The following is a 21,867-nucleotide window of genomic DNA, read 5'->3' as shown; positions in this document are numbered from 1 at the left end:
TTATCATAGAAATCACTCCGCTTTACTGAAAAAAATTATCGCTCTCTCTTTTTCAATAACTAGATCATGATGGAATTATAAGGTGTCGTTAAACTCCAGTCTTCAATCTGACAATTTTTTTGTTATTGTGAATAAATTGTATTAAAACGTAAATAAATATGTTGTTGTTGTGCTACTTACATGATCTTTGTGCTACTTACATGATCTTGTAAATAGATCTTGAACTAGATAAACTCATTAGAAGAGAGGGAAATGACGTAACGTTTAGTATTGATTTAGATTATTAACATAATGCTTTGTTTACATTTACGAAATCCAATCGATTTCAACTGTCAATTCCTATGCGTATACGTTATATAACAATTATAGTTGAGTGGCGACGTTATTTAGCTTGTGAGAAGTACCTATGGTCAACTTATTCCAGTTTCAATATTTATGTAAATTATGGTGATGTACGTGTCAAATGTATTTTTTTTTTATTTTTTAACATTTTCGCATATGTGAAGTTCGGATAACTGGAAAAAATTGCAGTTATCCGAACTCCGCTTATGCGCAAACTTCGGATAACTGAAACAAATATGCTGATTTTTGTCCGTTTCAGTAAAGCGGAGTCGACTGTATCTCCGTTATTTGGTCATCTTCGCCAATCTTCTTTACATCGTTGTAAAAATGGAATTTTCTACTTTCATAGTTAGGCTTTTCTTTTAGAAGGTCCTTAACCAAAGCTGTTATATTCGTCATTATACCCCACACCGCTATGTGGGGAGAGTGTTATAAGTTGGTTTTGGCCAAAAAGTTTGTAACGCATCGAAATAATGGTCGTAGACCCATACATATATGTACATATATACCAAAATGAATGTCTCGACGAGCTGAGTCGACCTGTCTATGTGTGTCCGTCCGTCCGTCTGCCCATCTAAACCTTGTAATCACGCTGCAGGTCGCAATTTTAATCCGATCGTCACCTATTGATTTTGGTGATGGTCGGATAATATTCAGGGGTCGGAATGGGCAAAAAACTTATTTAGAGAAAAAGTCAACGTTTTATTTCAAAGCGAATATTCTGTAAGAGGTACATATGCCGAAAGCAAAACCTGCAAGGAAAGTGGAAAATATAATCTTTACAACGATGTAAAGTAGGTTGTCGTAGGTGGTCAAACAACAGAGTTATTGCAATAGTCGGTAATGCATCCATTTTTCCATTTTTTGTGCAATCACATTACAGTTCGGAATTTTAATCGGATCCTAGCGAAATTTTGGAGGTTGATGGAGGTATCGCAGAGAAAGAAGCCTATTGATGGTTGGAGTACATCCCACTTTTCTATTTTATACCCTCAGCCTTTAGGCTAAGGAGGGTATATACACTTTGATACGATGAAAATGTGCCTCATCGAAATAATGGTTTTAGACCCCAAGTATGTTTGGACGAAATGTGTTTCAGACAATTTGAAGTCGATCTAGCCATGTCCGTCTGTCTGTTTGTCTGTCCTGCTGGCTGGAGCGCACGATAACTCTCGAGCGGATGAACCGATTCGGATCAAATTTTGGCTTTCGTAATATTTTGCCCAAACTTAGTTTAAGTTCGAAGATGAGCTACATCGGTCCACTCCTTCCGGTACCTCCCCCACAAAAGTTCGAAAATGTTTTGAAAGTTTGTGCGCACGATAACTCTTGATGGGAGAGACCGATTTGGTCCATACTTTGTATAGCGTCAACTTTCTACCAGTGCAATATGAAGTTCCAATATGGTCTTAATAGTTCCACTCCTTTGGGTACCTCCCACACAAAATTTCGGAAAGTTCGGTTTAGGGCCTGCTCTCGAATCGCTTTGATTTTGGTTGTAGCAACTTATATTCAGTGCCCTCTGTACGACGGTGCAAGTTTCATCTGGAGGAAGTCCACATTTCCTGAGAAAGTAGCCTGAAAGTTGCAAAAACCCCTATGACACCGTATGTGAACGGATCTGCCGATTCAGTCCAAAATTTGGCTTTCGTAATATTTTGTCCAAACATGGTTTATGTTCGAAGATAATCCAAATCGGTCCTTTTCTTCAGGTACCTCCCCCATAAAAGTTCAAAAATGTTCGGAAAATTTGTGCGCACGATAACTCTTGAAAGGAGTGAACGATTTGGTCCATACTTTAAACATCTTAAAACAACTACCACATACAGATCAGGTTTAAATATGGACTATATTTGTCCACTCCCTCGGGTACCTCCTACGCAAAATTTCGGATAGGTTCACTTTAAGACCTGCTCTCGAAACACTTTGATTTCTGTTGAAGCAACTTGCATTCGCTACCTCAATTACGACGATAAATGTTTTTTCAGGGGCAGGTTCGTACTTCTTGAGGAAACAGCCCGGAAGGTGTAAAAACCCTTATATGTAGTCGCTGGAGAGCACGAAAACTTCTTCTTCCCCTACCTCCCTCACAAAAGTTCAACATTCGTGTCGAAATGCAGTTTAGGGTCTCTTCGAAAATGCTTTGGAAATGAATGCCGATGCTGTTCATTGTGGTCCTGCTGTTTACAGTCATATTATGTTTTCCGTGGACAAGTCCATGCTTTCTGGCATACTGGTCCAAAAGTTATAAGATGACCCACTGAAATTACTAGTGTGACCAATATATATCAAACAGATTTTACTCTCAAAATCAGATCCACTTCCTATGTCGTCTATTCATTTAAGCAGCCCCTCCGCAAAACTTTAATCCTAATCCACATTATCGTCGGCAAGTTCAAAGGTACAAAATGACCACAAAATTCTAAAAAGACCCGAAAAACATTCGATCTGTCCGTAGATCAATATTTCAGTTCTCATAGGCTAAGGGTATATTTCTGTCGGCAAAGCCGACTGATTCTTTTATACTTGTTTTTTTTTTTTATTTGAGTTGTACTGACGATGCACTGAAATGCGCTTCAACAAAATTGACCTGTATTAATGAAGACATTCAGAGCAAAGGCGCTAAGCTATCCCAATTTTCATATTTTGAATTTTACCAGTCAAATGCTTATGCACAGGGGTAGTGGTGTAGGGTATCACATAGTCGGCCCCGACGCGACTATAGCCTTGACTCTATTGTTATAACTAAAATCGCAAAAATGAAAAGTTGGGTTTTATTTGCGACTATTATGATATCTTCGTTGTTTGACCACCAACGACCAACGACTAGGCTACTTTACATCGTTAGAAAGGTGATATTTTCTACTTTCATTGTCATGTATTACTTTTGCTATGCCCCTTATAGAAGCTGAGATATTCGCTTTGGAAAAAAAGTTGACTTTTTTCTCCAAATAAATTTGTTGTGCATTCCGACCTTAAATATTATCCGAGCATCACCAAAATCAATAGGCTTCTCTCCCTCCGAGATCCCCATCAACACTCAAAAATTGGTGATGATCCGATCAAAACTGCGACCTGTACCGTGATTACAAGGTTTAGATGGACAGATAAAACTTAGCCTATATTGATAATGTGAATTGAAACTTCCATCTACGGACAGATCGAATACCGGCAACACAACCAAAATCATTTTCATCAAAAATTATGTATATAGAGAGGGTGTACAAATAACTTTTGTACACACTTTCGGATCATGTCGAGGCGCTGGAAAATTTGATAATTAAAAATAAATCTTCCACTAGAATTTCCAGCAGCCTAAGCAAATAAATATTTTATTACCATTATGAGTCCTTATCATAAAAGGTAAATTATGTTTCCATATTTCGTGGACACATCAAATAGAAGATAGCATTTAAGATCCCACATGCAGCGGTAGCTGTTATCACTAGCGTTGTGTGTGCATTATGTCTTGCAACTAAAATTCTTCATTGATCAACGGGTTGTTTGGTTTGGTCAATGAAGAGTTTAGAGATAAGGATTATTGATTGTTGTTAGTTTAAGAAATATTTTGTAAACTAGCAAGTAAGTTGTAAATATTTTGAATAAATGAGTGCCTTACAACCACTCAACTAAAGCAGACCGACTGCTTCATCTTATTAATTCATATACAGACTAGTTGCGGCAGTCTGTTGGATGCATCGAGCATCCCATCGAATTTAACAGTATACAGAGGGCTTTCAGAATTGTGTGCCCCTTTTGTGGACATTTGAACTTGCCCATAAATATGTGGATTGGGATTAAAGTTCAAAAGTGTTGCGGAGGAGGTAGCGGAAGGCATAGAATTCATTGTCCAGTTTAGAAGTGGATCTTATTTTGGGAGTCATTCCTTTCGATAAATATTGCGTCCACCAGTAATTTCAGTTTGCTACCATACAATTTAGAGCCTCTGGACTACTATGTCAGGAAGCATAGACTTGCCCACGAAAAAATTACCAAATGATCTGCGAACAGACCATAAACTGCTCTTCTATTTTGTGTGGTTGGTACCCTAAGAAGCGGACCGATATGGACCATTTTAGAAGTTAAACTAAATATGAAGAAGTTATTAGGAGATCCAAAGTTTGCAACAAATTGTTTGTCCCGTTTAAGAGATATAGCGTGTAACATTTAAGTGACATTTTTTAGCAGGAGGTACCGGAAGCTGTGTGCCGAGCTTAAGCTAAGTTTGGGCAAAATATTTTGAAGGTCAAATGTTGGATCAAATCGGTCGATCCGTTCGTTCCCTTCACTGCACATGGTCCCGTAGGGGTTTCTTTAGGGTTCAGGCGATTTTCTCAGCCCCTGAAAAAACTAGTACCGTCGCAATGGGTATGTATGTTCACGTTTCGTATAACATCTAAAATATCGCTCATCGTAAAGTATGGGTCTGTAACAGACTTTCTATCATTCTTCTGTCGATGCCTACAATTTTCTTAAACCTGCACCTGTGCATTGTGGCCTATTCACCCTATTCGCTTATGTTCGACTACTAGCCTGTTGACTTCGAGTGTAAGTTCCCTAACTTATAGATATTCAGGATTCGTACGCTGAAGCTCATCACGCTTATTTGCTAGCCCCGCACCCTTGATGGGACAGCTGGTCTAATTTCGGGTATTGGGTACATAACTAGCGAGCGGTCACAGCTTTAATGATGTCGCCTAATATTTTCTAAGTTACTTGAGGATCAGAGGGAATGTACCGTTTTTTGAAGCGATGGTTAATAATTTCTCTCAACACGATTCAGAGAAGTGCGGCTGTCAGAAGTCATGAGGGCGGTTGGCTTAAGCCAAATGAAATAACGGCTTGTCAGGTTACGTTATTTATCAGACAGGGTGTCTCCTCTAGTCCTCGTAGGAGCATCTTTGTTACCAGTGCAATATGTGGATCTATCAATTTGCTCGGTCAGCGCAATACCCCTCTGGTCATTGCCTAGGATTGAATGCCAAAGCTCATGCTGAACACTGAAGTCCCCTAGAACCAGACGGAAACTAATATCAGGCCTATAACGCAGGGCACAGCAATTCATCATCCTCCGTACATTTACTGCTACCCCCATACATTCTTGTATTGGCCAATAGGATTAAGCTCATGCGAGATATGTATGTATGTATGTACTGGGCAGACGGAGTAACCATCTCAACGTTGCAAGCTACATGTGACGGTCAGCTCTGTTTCCTGTATCGCGGCGACCGTGATGTTCCTGCGACTTATTAGTCTACGATTTCGCTGACTTAGAGATTTGCATGGACCGTTGCAATTGAATTTCAGGTATGATGCATCTTCGGGTCGCGGAACAACAACATGTGTTGTTAGATGCTGCGTTTGTTGTTGTTGAGGAGACTGCGGGGTGTACACGCTGGCGCAGTAAACAGCAACATGAGACCTATCGCAGTAGTCAGAAGGCAGATCTGACCGTATCTGTCTCGAAAGTGCAGTCATTCCCTACATCAATAATATCCCACCGCTGCACAGTGGTCCAAAGCACTGATCTAGCTGCGCGAAATTAATAACTTGCAAACGAATGGAGAAATTTTTTCTGAAATTTTGCACAAGCGTAGTATGAGTCCATCGGTAATAATGGATTAGATATGAACAACATCGACCAATATTTTGGTTTAGCCCCCATATAACGGTACCTCCTGATATTCGGTATTTTGAGGATTTAAGCAATCCTTTCTTTCCAACATTAGTTGAAATTTGGTACTTAGCGTTTCTAAACTTTTCCACCAAAAAAATTGTGGACATAGGTCCACGTTTGGGTATAGGCCACCTCAAGATTTTCAGTATTTTGGGGATTTAAGCTACATTTTCCGCTCAAATTAGGTGTAATTTAGTATTAGGAGTTCCCAGTGGACACAAACATTCTCCACCAAAAATTGTGAACATAGGTCAATGTTTTAATATAGGACCTATATAACTGTATCAGCCGATTTATGGTATTTTGAGGATATAAGCTACATTTCCATGCATTTATCAGCAAGATTTGCGGCTATTTGCAGACAAAAGTTGTTTATTCTTAATGTAGGAAATCCAAATTAATTTGACGAAAAAGAATTGGACTGGACATTAAAGAACTTTTGTAGTTACGCTCCATTTAAAAAAAGTATATTACACTTAGATCAGTGGTTTCGACCAGTGTGCACTGTTGGCATGAGTTGGAGGCGGATCTGGCAACCGGAACAAATCCATACTGGACCAAAAAAGCTTAGAGCAAGCATTACGGGATAAATTTCTACTCCAGTGGTTGAAAAAAATATACGAACACAAACACATCATTGTTGAGGTGACACCCCCTGCCAAAGATTCCTCCGATACAATTCGGTTCATAGGATTATGACCTCAGTCATTTAAGTTGGCGCTGGCAAGGATTGTTACATCATTTGGACCATTATCTGTAGAAGTATGAACTAACCCAGGAAAAAGCTATAGCATCCCAATCAGAACCACAACGACTAATTTCGCTGAGAATTTCAAAACTATTTTAGCATCCCTAAGTATTTCCTTTTTATGCTTTACTCTTGCTCACGTACCCATAAGCTTTACACCAACAAATGTATGTTGATTCTTTTAGCCACGTTGTTCACTTTTTCCTTTTGCTGTTTCTGTTTCGTACCACAGCCCTAAGTGTTTACCCAAAAGTACTCTAAGGATTCCAAACAACTTACGAAGGATACAATTGCGTTTTTTTTTTTTTGAGGATGTTAACAACTTTCCTGTTTTGTTCTCAGCTTTGAGTGTTTGGTCTACAAGTGCTTGGAATGCGTTTGCCATTCATTTGAAGCAATTTTTTGCGCTGGCCAATTGAAATAATGTGGTATTACGGCGAAAGGTCAACAAATAATTCAATTAACAACAAAAACAACATGCAAAACATATGCCTGGAAAACCTTAACCATCTGCTCGTTGTACAGTGTCCAGTGCTTTTAGAAACACAGCCACTTATGTTGACTTCCTCCCTTCACATACTACCTTCATTATGGACATCATTTCAGTTGTTTGCCATAGGCATATGGCCACTTTAATGCGTACCGGCTTGTGACAGGTAGATGAAAGCAAACCACTAATGTTTACCTTTAGTGGGGAAATTTATGACAGAACATTAATTTACTGAGTGCCGCTAGATGGATGTTGGATAGCATGGAGAGGCAATTTCATAGTAAAGGAAACAAATTGTTATCTGTTTAGGTTTAACCAAAATATGCAATGTCCAGAGGTAAAATTTTTAATGAATTTTTCGTGGGATGAAACGCTAATGTTTCAAAGGGGAATGGGTCCCAGCCACATCTCTGGAATTATGAACTTGCTCATGGAAAAAATATTTATATCATTGCCCAGGACTTATCTTGGTCCCACTTTCAACTCAAGTGGATACTGACCTCCCCGTGGTGTCACTAGGGGAGCTGCCTTTAACACCCTTTAAAGGAGTGAGCTAACAAGTGCCGCGATCTCACCCATAAGAACAAAAAAACTTGAGTTCGGTCGTCGGTAAACCACCCTTGGAAAAACACATCCTACTATGAAAAAACAAAGAACAAGAGAAAAAACCAGCTAAAGTTGACGACCCCCGCAAAAGTTTTAAGGACCATGAACTGCGAATATGCACCTGGAATGTTCGCACTTTTTATACAATGTACTTGAAAAATACAAGGCCGATATTACTGCCACACAGGAAATACGATGGATTGGGAAAGGCGTCACAACAACACCTAAAGCTGACTCACTGTATTATAGCTGCATTGGCACAAAGCATGAGTTTGGTTGCGGATTTGTAGTTGGTCGAAAGTTAAAACATCTGGTCTCCATCTTTTCCCCAGCGAATAAAAGACTTGCTACAATTCGAATAAAAGCAAAATTCTTCAACATCAGTTTTATTTGCGCTCATGCTCCCACTGAAGACAAGGGCGAACAAATTAAAGATATATTCTACAAGCTCTTAGAATAAACATATGACCGTGGCTCTGCGATTTTAATGCCAAAATTGGAACGGAGAATATCTTTGGCCCAACAGTCGGGAAATTCAGTCTCCACAGTGAAACATCTGACAATGGTATAAGGCTGATAGGCTTTGCAGCGGCAAAAAACATGGTCGTTAGCAGCACCAGATTTAACCTTCTCGACATTCATAAGGGCATCAGGCTGTCCCCGATCTTCTTCTTCTTCTTTATTGCGTATTCGATTTTCGAATGTTAGCGATCATATTACAATTGTCAAAAAATTACATATTTATGTTTTTATAAATTATTAACAAAATAGGAAAATATATCTCTATTTCTCGCAATGCTTATTAAATTTTCGGCGTTCTGGAATTCTGTCCATTGCTGGATATTTTGAATCCATGACATCTCTTTTCTTCCTCTGGTACGTCTTCCTTCTATGTTTGCTTGAAGTATTTCCTGGAGAATGGTGTATTTACGGTTTCGCATAATGTGCCCTAGATATGCTGTTTTCCGTTTCTTTATGTTGTTTAATAATTCTCTTGTTGTATTCATTCTTCGCAATACTTCAATATTTGGTACATGCAGGACCCATGGTATTTTTAGTGCTCGACGGTACACCCACATCTCAAATGCTTCGAGTCGTTTGATATCTGCCGCTTTTAACGTCCACACTTCGACTGAATATAACAAGACTGGCCATATATACGCTTTTATGAAACGAGATTTTGTTGCAACATTTATATGATGGCTTATTAGGACTTTTTTATATTTATGAAATGCATCTCTTGCCATTTCTATGCGACATTTGATTTCTTTTGAGTAGTCCCATTGATCATTTAGTAAAACTCCCAGGTATTTGAAACTTTGTACCCTCTCAATTTGGAAATTTTTAATTTTTAAAATCAACTCGTTATGAGCGTTGTTCTTACTTATTATCATGAATTTTGTTTTGAGGGTGTTTATCAGAAAACAAGAAATCAAATTGATCACACGTTGTGATAGATGGAAGACATTCATCGAGCGTGTTGGATGTACATTCGTTCCGAGGAGCAAACGTAGACTCGGATCACTACCTTGTTGCCACAAAGGTACGTAACCGGTTAAACATAGCAAAATAAAGTACGAACAGACACTACACGGAAGTAGGACATCGGTAAGCTGCAATCACAAGAGATAGAAGCAACATATTCCACTCAACTAGCCCAATTGCTTAATCAAAGCACTCCTCGTCCCGATAACACATCAGCACAATGGCAATATATTGCCCACTCCATGCAAACATGCGCAAAATCCATACTTGGATACCAAAGACCTCCACCAAGGAATCCATGGTATGACCAAGAGTGTCGTGCTGCTACCGAAGAGAAAATTGCGGCATATAATGCTACTCTACCATCAGTAGTAATGTGCAGCGCACGAGAGAAGTGTCGGGAGAAAAGGAGAAACGTATTTTCCGCAGGAAAATGATAGAGATGTAAAAGCGGGAATGTGAACAAAATTGAGATGTACAGGATGATGGCATTGGTACCGGCACATCCTCCTGTAGGGACCAGCAAGGTAATTTGGGAACTGATACAGATAGTGTATTCAGGATATGGAAAGAACATTTTTCCAAACTGTTTATATCCAATAGTAGCGAAGACGAAGAAGATACCACAGATCCAATCCCAGAAGATGTTATTGAATGTATACCACCCGGCCAGGATGAGGTAAAAACAGGAATAAACCGGCTGAGGAATAATACGGCAGCAGGAGTCCATGGCTTATCAGTAGACAGCGAAATTTTATGCAAACCCCTATTTTTTCTGTCTGTCCAGAATTTTATGAAAGTAGAGGACCAATAGGCAAAAACCATATTTGGGTTTTGTTTTCTTAGATCGGGTTCGGTTTTTATGTTATCTAAACATGGTTAAAAATCGAACTTTTAAAACAAATCGGGGCTGTATCTCTGAAACCAATACGAATCTTGTTTTGACATCTGCAGCAAGAAGAAAATATTTGGAGGAATAGTGAACTCGAAAAACTACATTTATTGCCTCAAATTTTATAATATATCTAAAAATTCTATAATTTGGGTATATTTCGTAGCGTATCTCCCAAAATGTTAAATTCTTCTTAATGTCACCATTTGCGAAAATATTCTCTGGAATGTAATACACAACTCTTCAAAACATTATATTGTTGTAAAATGCCTCTATCGCCTTGTTTATAGCAAATTTTTCAACAACAATTTGGTAAATATTTCAATAATTCATTGAAATCCCCAACATGAGAATAAACAGCCTGTGTGAACATTGTTTTTGTAGTCTCAATACGTACTTTCAGAAAATGACCATTAGAAGTTGTTTGCATTTCCAGTGTTGCACAGTGTAATAGGTACAAAAATGTTTGTGTGTACAATTTTTCAGTTTAATATTTTCTTCAGACAAGTCAATAAAATAGAGAAATACATATATAATCACAGCCACAACCTTCAAAATACCGAAAATCGGGAGGTAACGTTCTTTGGGTGCTGTATGAAGAACCGCACCTAAACCGACAAATTTAAGGTGGACATTTTTTTACTCCCAAGGAAGACTTAATTCCAAATTTCAGCTATTTCGGAGGGATATTGAGGCCACAACCTTCAAAATACCAGAAATCCGGAGGTACCGTTCTAAACCGAAAATTTTTTGGTGGGAAGTTGCTTACCCCCAAGGAAGATATATATAAGATATAGAAGCCACAACCTTCAAAATATCGGAAATCGGGAGGTACCGTTCTATATACCGGGCTATATGAAGACGTGGACTTATATCGACAAATTTCAGGTGGAAAGTTGTATACCCACATAAAAGACATAATACCAAATTTCAGCCATTTCGGAGAAAAATTGAGGCCACAACCTTCAAAATACCAGAAATCCGGAGGTACAGTTCTATGGGGGCTCTATGAAGACGTGGACTTATATCGACAAATTTCAGGTGGAAAGTTTTATACCCACAACGAAGACTAAATACCAAATTTCAGTCATTTCGGAAGGATATTGAGGCCACAACTTTCAAAATACCAGAAATACGGAGGTACAGTTCTATGGGGGCTCTATGAAGACTTGAACGTATACCGACAAATTTCAGGTGGAAAGTTTTATACCTCTAACGAAGACTAAATACCAAATTTCAGTCATTTCAGTGGGATATTGAGGCCACAACTTTCAAAATACCAAAAATCGGGAGATACATGAAGACGTGGACCTATGCGGACAAGTTTCAGCCATTTCGGTGGGATTTTCAGGCAACAAATCCTTGCGTATGGTTTCACATATGCTCATTTTATGCAAATATGTTAAAATATGTCAAAATATGCAAAAATTTCTGGGCCTAATTCGTTTTATTTTGTGATAAAACGAGTTTCTGTCTAATCAGATTTTCTCTACGACCATCCTAACCATATATGCATTTGCATAGGATTCCGCTGTCTACTTATCAGCCGAGCTGTTCAAAACCGTCAGGTAGTTAGCACCATCTGGAAATAAGAACGAGTACCCGACGACTGGAACCTGAGCATCCTGTGCCCTGTCCACAAGAAAGGAGATACGACTGAATGGTCTAACTATAGGGCCATAAGTCTTCTCCCTATTGCCTACAAGGTAGTGTCAGGGATATTGTACGAACGACTAAAGTCTATGGTCAACGAAATAATTGGGCCATATCAATGTGGCTTTAGACCTGGCAAGTCCACCACTGACCACATATTTACCCTGCGGCAAATTCTGGAGAAGGCCCAAGAGATGCAGATCGCCACCTACCACTTTTTTGTCGATTATAAAGCAGCCTTCGGCAGTCCCCTACATTCACTGGTATTTCAAGCCATGTCCCCGCAAAGCTCATTCGGCTTTTTAAAATGACATTAACTGTTATTTGATCCTCAGTTAAAATAACAAAGAACCTCTCCGTTCTAGTTCCAAAAGAGGTTTCAAACAAGCCTTTCGTGTGACTTATTCAACATTCTGCTGGAAAGGGTAATACGAGATGCTAATGCTCACGATATAGACGAAAGAAGTTACTGATACCTTAAAGAAGGTCGAAGGAGAATCTGCTAAAGTGGGTCTGGCGAGAATACCAAGTTGATGCGCAATGCGTTCCTAGAGCTCGGACCAACAGTGGAAGTTGGTTCCTATAATTTTGAGGTCGTAAACACAACAAACAACATCAGTTGTGAAATAAAAAGAAGAATTATATTGGCCAACAGATGATACTTGGACTAAAGAAAGCAGTTTAAAAATAAAGCCACATCTCGTCAAACAAAAACAACGCTTTACAAAACACTGATACTACACGTGCTAATGTATGGTTCCGAAGCCTGGCTACTTGCGCAAGCAGAAAGGATACTGCTCGATGCGTTTGAGAGAAAAATTCTTCGAAAGATCTAGGGGCCAATCTGCGTTGATGGGGAATATTGACATCGTATGAACCACGAGCTTCGATGAAGCAAAAAACTGGAAGAAGAGATGGTAAGACGCGGTATTCTAAAAAGCAAAGCGATTATCTTTTGTGATTGCAGCCTACCAATGTCCAACTTCCGACTTCCGATTTGCCACGTTTAATCGGCTTCGTACACGGTGCTCTTGAAGCAACTTTAAATGGAAGGTGCTTACACCTAAGAAGTTTCTGCGGATTCTGAGAAAAATCTGCGGAAGATGAGAAAAATCAAAAAACTAAAAAATCGCCGGAGCGTTTTTAAATAAATCGCGATTCAAGTTGAAATTTTTTGGGATTTTTTAGATTTTCACGATTTTGCTTGGAAACCGTCAGTGCTATTGAAATGGGACTAAAGAAAATGTTGAATTTGAACTTCTATATCTCAATAACGGTAAAGCCTGCGAAATTATCATAAAGGTCAATCTTGTAGAAAATTTCCATAGCTATAATATCTTCTGTGGTCCCATTTGGTCCCGATAGGACTTGCGATTTCCAAGCAAAATCGTGAAAACATAAAAAATGTCAACTTGAATCGCAATTTATTTTAAAAGCGTTCCGGAGATTTTTTTGTTTTGTTTTTTTCTCATCAGAATCCGCAAAATCTTTCCAGGTGTAAGCACCTTCCATTTAAAGTTGCTTCAAGAGCACCGTGCGTACCTTTGCTGCAACAAAGTGGGGGTTCGAGTCTATGGACCATTATTACATCTTTTCTGTAGTTAAATTTTGGCCGGTATCGGACAGATAACCCGTTTTTTGTTCTTACATGTTTCCTTTAATAATAAGTGTCAGATAAAATAAAAGGAGGTTTGTGTTCCTTTTAAAAATTAAAGTGCGCCCGAGAGTATGCTTCACCAAAAAGAAGAAAAATTTGAGAGCAAATCTAAATCAACCAATCAGATTTGAGTAAATTTGATGTGTACAGTCTTTATACCCTCAGCATTTATGCTAACGAGGGTATATACGCTTTCATATGGGCAAAATGTGCCTCATCGAAATAATGGTTTTAGACCCCAAGTATGTTTGGACGAAATGTGTTTCAGACAATTTGGAGTCGATTTAGTAATGTCCGTCCGTCTGTCTGTCTGTCCGTCTGTCTGTCTGGCAGGCTGGTGCGCACGATAACTCTCGAACGGATGAGCCGATTGGGTCAAAAATTTGGCTTTCGCAATATTTTGTCCAAACTTAGTTTAAGTTCAAAGATGGGTTATATCGGTCCACTCCTTCCGGTACGTCCCCCACAAAAGTTCGAAAATGTTCGGAAAATTTGTGCGCACGATAACTCTTGAAGGGAGAAAATGATGTGGTCCATACTTTGCATATCGTTTTACCAGACTTAGATGAGGTTTCGATAAGGACTCAATCGGTCCACTCCTTCGGGTACCTCCCACACAAAATTTCGGAAAAGTTCAGTTTAGGACCAGCTCTCGAATCGCTTCCGTTTTTGTTGTAACATCTTGTATTCACCGCCTCCCATACGACCGTACATGTTTTATCTGGGGCAAGTCCATACTTCCTGTGCAAATAGCCTGAAAATTCAAAAAACCCTATAACACCGTGTGTAGTGGTTGGAGCGCAAGATAACTCTCGAACGGATCTGCCGATTTGGTTAAAAATTTGACCTTCGTCATATTTTGTCCAAGCTTAGCTTTAGTTCGAAGATGGGCCATACCGGTCTACTCCTTCAGGTACCTCCCCCACAAAAGTTCAAAAATTTTCGGAAAAATTATGCGCAGCAAAGGTCTTGAAGGGAGTGACCGATGTGGTCCATACATTACACACCCTAATATATCTACCAGATGTATATCAGTTTTGAATATGGATTATATTTGTCCACTCCTTTGCGTACCTCCCACACAAAATTTCGGTTAAGTTCACTTTAAGACCTGCTCTCGAATCACTTTTATTTCTGTTGAAGCCATATGCATTCGCTGCCTCAATTACGACGGTAAAATTTTTTCAAGGGCAAGTCCATTCTTCTTGATAAAACTGCCCGAAAGGTGTAAAAACCCCATAGCACCATATGTAGTCGCTGAAAAGCACTATAACAATCGAACTGATCAACCGATTTGGTCCAAAATTTAGCTTTCGTCATATTTTGTCAAAACATAGTCTCAGTTCGAAGATGGGCAACAACTTCCGGTACTTCCCCCTCAATATTTAAAAAATTTCACTACAAGTGCAAAATGGAATGCACGATGTCTCTTGAAATGGGCAACCAATTTGTTAAAAACTTTGGATCTCCTAATATGTTCTCCAAATTTAGTTTAACTTCCAAAATGCCCGATATCGATTTTCTTGTCCAAAATTTTTGCGATGACCCACTGAAATGACCAGTGGGCGCGATATCTTTCAAAAATAAGATCAACTTTCGTAATGGACTATGCCGGTCCATTCTTTTAAGTACCTCCTCCCCAACACTTTTGAATTTTAATCCCAATCCACATTTTTGTCGGCAAGTTCAAATGTCCAATAAGGGCCACAAGATTCTGAAAAGACCTTAATAACATTCGATCTGTCCTTAGATGATAGCTTAAGTACAGATAGGCTGAGGGTATATCTCTGTCGACAAAACTGACGGATACTTTTTTACTTGTTTTTGCTTGATATTGCCATATTTTTACAAAATACAACATTTATTTTAAATGGAAGATGTAATAATAAATATGTGGTAATGCTAACTTTATTCCCTACTTTACTTAAAGTAAGGTATAACAAAAATGGACTTTAAAGACAAGATGTTAGAACGGGCCTATGTTTGTTATATATGTATTCTTAAATCTGGTACTGCTAACTACCATGCTTTTTGCCGCTGCCAAGTCTATCAGCCTCATTCCATAGCATAGGCAAATATCAGGGCAACGGTCATATGTTTCTTGTAAGCGCTCGTAAAATATATCTTTGTTCGTCCGTGTCTTCCGTGGGAGCATGGGCGCAAATAAAGCTGATGTTGAATACTCTGACTCTTATCTGAATTGGATCAAGTCTTTCATTAACCTTTAGGTGTTGTGGTGACGCCTTTCCCAAATCCATCGTATTTCCTGCATGACAGTAATATGGGTCTTGTGTTTTTATCGAACTTAAAAAAAATTCGAAGACTACCTGTACCGGACAATTCCCGGAGTACCTCCCTCGTAAAAGTTCAAAATCATCACTTAAGTTCAGTTAAAGGGCTGTTCGAGGAATGTTTGTTTACATCGAAGGTATGTAGATCTTCCAGATTTTATAACCGAAAATTACCCACCCAAATCCTATGATAAATAACTAAAATGGCTAGTTGAACGATAGCTATCGAAAGAAATGTATCCACAAATTAGATTCAGTTTCAAAATATATTATATCGGTCCACTCCCATCTGTTACTGGTGGTGAAGTCAAAAATGTTTGCGCTTATATCCAGTTTAAGGTCTAAATTTAAGGTATTCTGAAAACTTTCTAAATAAACATTTTTTGTTGAAATGGATTTCGGTGGTTTAGCCGTTGTTCGATCTGTCCAAAGATGAAAATCCTAAATTACACAGGTTGAGGGTAGGTTCATATAAATGTGATTGTAAACCTGCAGTTATCATGTTGGTTTGGTACATATAGCGTATGAGTAATATTCTATTTTTTTTTTTTCTTTCATTAATGTAACGTATTCGTCACCTGACCCATTATGTCCTTATTGTATAAGGGAGTAAAGCACTGGCCTCACTAACATCTCATTTATTTCATCATAATTTAATTTTAATCTGATACTGTCTTTTAAGATTTTACTCAAAATATACATATATTTTCCAACACACAATTAATAACCACGTCTCCTTGCATTCAATCTATTTTCAGGTCCAACCTCTGCTATCCAATTCGTTATATGAAAACGTGATTGTGCAGCGACTATGATGTCGCTACATGGGACGTCATCAAATATCAGATTATTTGAAACATCAACACTGAAATCAATAGCGGCGTCAACGATTAAAACATTAAAAAACAGCGGTAGCACTGCCAAACAAAGTTCAGCGGCATCCAATCGAACGGCAAATCATTACGGCCAGCATCTTTTGTTTTCAAAATCAAGCAACCCACAGCAGGAGCACCAGCACCCACAGTATTCCGAACAGAATGAAACAACATTCGAATTGGTTTCTCAAAATGCAGTCAATGCAACAGCCTCCCTAACAACGGCAACAACAGCAACAACGACTTTAGATGAGGATCTGGTGACAACATCTGCACGTTTGCCCGTTTTGTCACCTTCACATCAGCCTGCAATATCCATGTTAACCAATGCTGCCAATGAAGTCACATCACAACCACACAACACAAGCATAGCAACAGCATCATTTCCAATATCATCCTTACCACCACCAGCATTGTCGTCTTCGTCATCGCAACCAGTGTCCGTGCTAACAACATCAAACTCATCGGCTACATTTCCTCATGATTTAACATTGGCATCCTCATCTACATCGTCGACATCCTCATCGCCATCCTCATCAGAGACATCTACAACAACTGGATTTTCATCGTCAACCGTTTTCAATGATTCGGTAAAAACGTTAACTTCCGCTTTAACAACGGGTACCTTCAACGATGCCGCCGATGCAGCAACAGCCGCCGCCACAGCCACCTCCTCATCCTCGTCATCCTCTTCCTCCGCCGCCACCAATAATGCCTTAGATGAGAATTTATTTTCCACTCCTTACAGTTATCTTGATGGTTATAGTAGCAGTGGTGGCAGTGCCACTAGCACCAGCTCCGACGTTATTAGCAGTGCCATTATGAACAATGCGACCACCTATTTTAGTTCAACATTCAATTTAAGCCTTTCGGAGAATTCCACAACATCACTGCTGTCCTCAATGGCATCGGTCACCACCACCACCTCCATCACCACCGATGTCAGCCTTGTTGATGATAACGACAGCGATAATTGGATGGACCTCTCCGTAGTTATTGTAAAAGGCTTTATATTCTTCTCAATCATTCTAGCGGCCGTTCTTGGCAATGCGTTGGTTATAATTTCCGTACAACGTAATCGTAAATTGCGGTAAGTATGCAATTGTCAGCATTTTGTTGGATTCAATCATAATCACTGATGATGATGACGATAATGATATTGCCAAAGCGAAAGCGAATGTCGACATTTTCACTTTGTGGTTTCATATTTTAATCATAATCGTGGTTGTAATTTGTTTTGTTTTAATCGACATGAAAAATTATGTCCACCACAGATGGTGGGTTTCATCATTGGAGTAGATAAGTGAATTCAATATGAACGGAACACAAAGAAGAGATTTGAATGGATTTTTAATGCGTTAAAATGGATATATAAGTTTGTCATTTTATTACACTGTGCAAGAAAATTATACTGAAGCTACATATATAGACATCCTAAATTGGGGGTCTATACTCCCATTTAGAGCTGTATTGGATATATGCATTAAATAGTAAAAAAGTTTTATTTTATATTATTTTAATTTAAACTTTATTTTATATCATTTTGCTTTATTTTATTTTTTTTTTTATTTTATTTTACTTTACCTTACTTTATTTTATATTATTTTATTTTATTTGATTTTATTTAATTTTATTTGATTTTATTTGATTTTATTTTAAATTATTTTTTTTTGTTTTATTTTATATCATTTATTTATTTTACTTTATTTTATATCATTTCATTTGGTTTTATTTTATTTTATTTTTTTTTATTTTATTTTATTTTATTTTATTTTATTTTATTTTATTTTATTTTATTTTATTTTATTTTATTTTATTTTATTTTATTTTATTTTATTTTATTTTATTTTATTTTATTTTATTTTATTTTATTTTATTTTATTTTATTTTATTTTATTTTATTTTATTTTATTTTATTTTATTTTATTTTATTTTATTTTATTTTATTTTATTTTATTTTATTTTATTTTATTTTATTTTATTTTATTTTATTTTATTTTATTTTATTTTATTTTATTTTATTTTATTTTATTTTATTTTATTTTATTTTATTTTATTTTATTTTATTTTATTTTATTTTATTTTATTTTATTTTATTTTATTTTATTTTATTTTATTTTGTTTTATTTTATCCTCAGCATTTATGATAACGAGGGTATATACACTTTCATACGGGCAAAATGTGCCTCATCGAAATAATGGTTTTAAACCCCAAGTATGTTTGGACGAAATGTGTTTCAGACAATTTGGAGTTGATTTAGCCATGTCCGTCCGTCTGTCTGTCTGTCTGTCTGTCTGTCTGTCTGTCTGTCTGTCTGACTGGTGCGCACGATAACTCACGAACGGAGCAACCGATTTGGTTCAAAATTTGGCTTTCGTAATATTTTGCCCAAACTTAGTTTAAGTTCGAAGATGGGTTATATCGGTCCACTCCTTCTGGTACCTCCCCCACAAAAGTTCGAAAATGTTCGGAAAATTTGTGCGCACGATAACTCTTGATGGGAGTAACCGATTTGGCCCACACTTTGTACATCGTGAAAGTTCTACCAGACTTAGATGAAATTTAAATATGGACTCAATCGGTCCACTCCTTCGGGTACCTCGGGTTTAGGACCTGTTCTCGAATAGCTTTGATTTTTGTTGTAGCAACTTGTATTCGCTGTCCCCCATACGACGGTACAAGTTTCATAAGGGGCAAGTCCACACTTCCTGAGAAAATAGCCTGAAATGTGCAAAAAAACCGTATGACACCGTGAGGAGTGGTTGGAGCGCAAGATAAATCTCGAACGGATCTGCCAATTCGGTCCAAAATTTGGCCTTCGTAATATTTTGTCCAAACATAGTTTAAGTTTGAAGATAAACCATGTCGCTCCACTCCTTCAGGTACCTTTCGCACAAAAATTCAAAAATCTTCGGAAAAAATATGCAGAAGACAACTCTTGAAGGGAGTGACTGATGTAATCCATAATCTGCACATCCTAATATATCTACCAGATATATATCAGTTTCGAATATGGACTATATTTGTGCACTCCTTTGGGTACATCCCTCACAAAATTTCGGATAAGTTCACTTTAAGACCTGCTCTCGAATCACTTTGATTTTTGTTGAAGCGATTTGCATTCGCTACCTACATTACGACGGTAAAAGTTTTTTCAGGAGCAGGTCCATATTTCTTGGGAAAGCATCCCGAAAGGTGTAAAAAGCCCTATGTCACCCTATGTGGCTCTCGAACTGTTCTACCGATTTGGTCAACATTTGGTCTTCGTCATATTTTATCCAAACTTAGTTTCATGGGGCAATATCGGTCCCCAACTTCCAGAACTTCTCCATAATATTTAAAAACTGTCACTAAAATGTTAGGACGAAAATTTTGGTCCAAACTTTGGATCTCCTAATATTTTGTCAAAATATAGTTTAATTTCTAAAATGGCCCACAAAAGTTCAACATTTGTGTTAATTCATAATCCACATTTTTGTCGGCAAGTTCAAAAGTTGAAAAAGGGCCACAAAATTCTGAAGAGACGCTAAATACATTCTATCTGTCCGTAGATGAAAGTTTCAATTCACATTGGCTGAGGGTATACCTCTGACTGACACTTTTTTACTTGTTTTATTTTATTTTATTTTATTTTATTTTATTTTATTTTATTTTATTTTATTTTATTTTATTTTATTTTATTTTATTTTATTTTATTTTATTTTATTTTATTTTATTTTATTTTATTTTATTTTATTTTATTTTATTTTATTTTATTTTATTTTATTTTATTTTATTTTATTTTATTTTATTTTATTTTATTTTATTTTATTTTATTTTATTTTATTTTATTTTATTTTATTTTATTTTATTTTATTTTATTTTATTTTATTTTATTTTATTTTATTTTATTTTATTTTATTTTATTTTATTTTATTTTATTTTATTTTATTTTATTTTATTTTATTTTATTTTATTTTATTTTATTTTATTTTATTTTATTTTATTTTATTTTATTTTATTTTATTTTATTTTATTTTATTTTATTTTATTTTATTTTATTTTATTTTATTTTATTTTATTTTATTTTATTTTATTTTATTTTATTTTATTTTATTTTATTTTATTTTATTTTATTTTATTTTATTTTATTTTATTTTATTTTATTTTATTTTATTTTATTTTATTTTATTTTATTTTATTTTATTTTATTTTATTTTATTTTATTTTATTTTATTTTATTTTATTTTATTTTATTTTATTTTATTTTATTTTATTTTATTTTATTTTATTTTATTTTATTTTATTTTATTTTATTTTATTTTATTTTATTTTATTTTATTTTATTTTATTTTATTTTATTTTATTTTATTTTATTTTATTTTATTTTATTTTATTTTATTTTATTTTATTTTATTTTATTTTATTTTATTTTATTTTATTTTATTTTATTTTATTTTATTTTATTTTATTTTATTTTATTTTATTTTATTTTATTTTATTTTATTTTATTTTATTTTATTTTATTTTATTTTATTTTATTTTATTTTATTTTGTTTTATTTTATCCTCAGCATTTATGATAACGAGGGTATATACACTTTCATACGGGCAAAATGTGCCTCATCGAAATAATGGTTTTAAACCCCAAGTATGTTTGGACGAAATGTGTTTCAGACAATTTGGAGTTGATTTAGCCATGTCCGTCCGTCTGTCTGTCTGTCTGTCTGTCTGACTGGTGCGCACGATAACTCACGAACGGAGCAACCGATTTGGTTCAAAATTTGGCTTTCGTAATATTTTGCCCAAACTTAGTTTAAGTTCGAAGATGGGTTATATCGGTGCACTCCTTCTGGTACCTCCCCCACAAAAGTTCGAAAATGTTCGGAAAATTTGTGCGCACGATAACTCTTGATGGGAGTAACCGATTTGGCCCACACTTTGTACATCGTGAAAGTTCTACCAGACTTAGATGAAATTTAAATATGGACTCAATCGGTCCACTCCTTCGGGTACCTCGGGTTTAGGACCTGTTCTCGAATAGCTTTGATTTTTGTTGTAGCAACTTGTATTCGCTGTCCCCCATACGACGGTACAAGTTTCATAAGGGGCAAGTCCACACTTCCTGAGAAAATAGCCTGAAATGTGCAAAAAAACCGTATGACACCGTGA

General features: G+C 36.4%; 2 protein-coding genes across 5 annotated transcripts in view; both read left to right on the top strand.

The window, feature by feature from the left end:
* Positions 1-21,867, top strand: part of LOC141389683 (octopamine receptor beta-3R-like) — an 825,473-nt gene that overhangs the window by 449,508 nt on the left and 354,098 nt on the right. The gene's annotated exons all lie outside the window — the stretch shown is intronic.
* Positions 1-21,867, top strand: part of LOC141392074 (octopamine receptor beta-3R-like) — a 557,224-nt gene that overhangs the window by 458,281 nt on the left and 77,076 nt on the right. Inside the window, exon 6 of the mRNA XM_073965033.1 lies at positions 16,600-17,806. Within this exon, the coding sequence (XP_073821134.1) occupies positions 16,653-17,806 (1,154 nt within the window). The 5' untranslated portion in view covers positions 16,600-16,652. The remainder of the gene's footprint in view (positions 1-16,599; positions 17,807-21,867) is intronic.

Source organism: Musca autumnalis, unplaced genomic scaffold (assembly GCF_047663935.1).
Source record: "Musca autumnalis isolate F117 unplaced genomic scaffold, ASM4766393v1 scaffold_1, whole genome shotgun sequence".
In the NCBI taxonomy this organism is placed as follows: Eukaryota; Metazoa; Arthropoda; class Insecta; order Diptera; family Muscidae; genus Musca; species Musca autumnalis.
The sequence above is the reverse complement of the archived record's forward strand: the minus strand, read 5'-3'. Positions and strand labels throughout refer to the sequence as shown.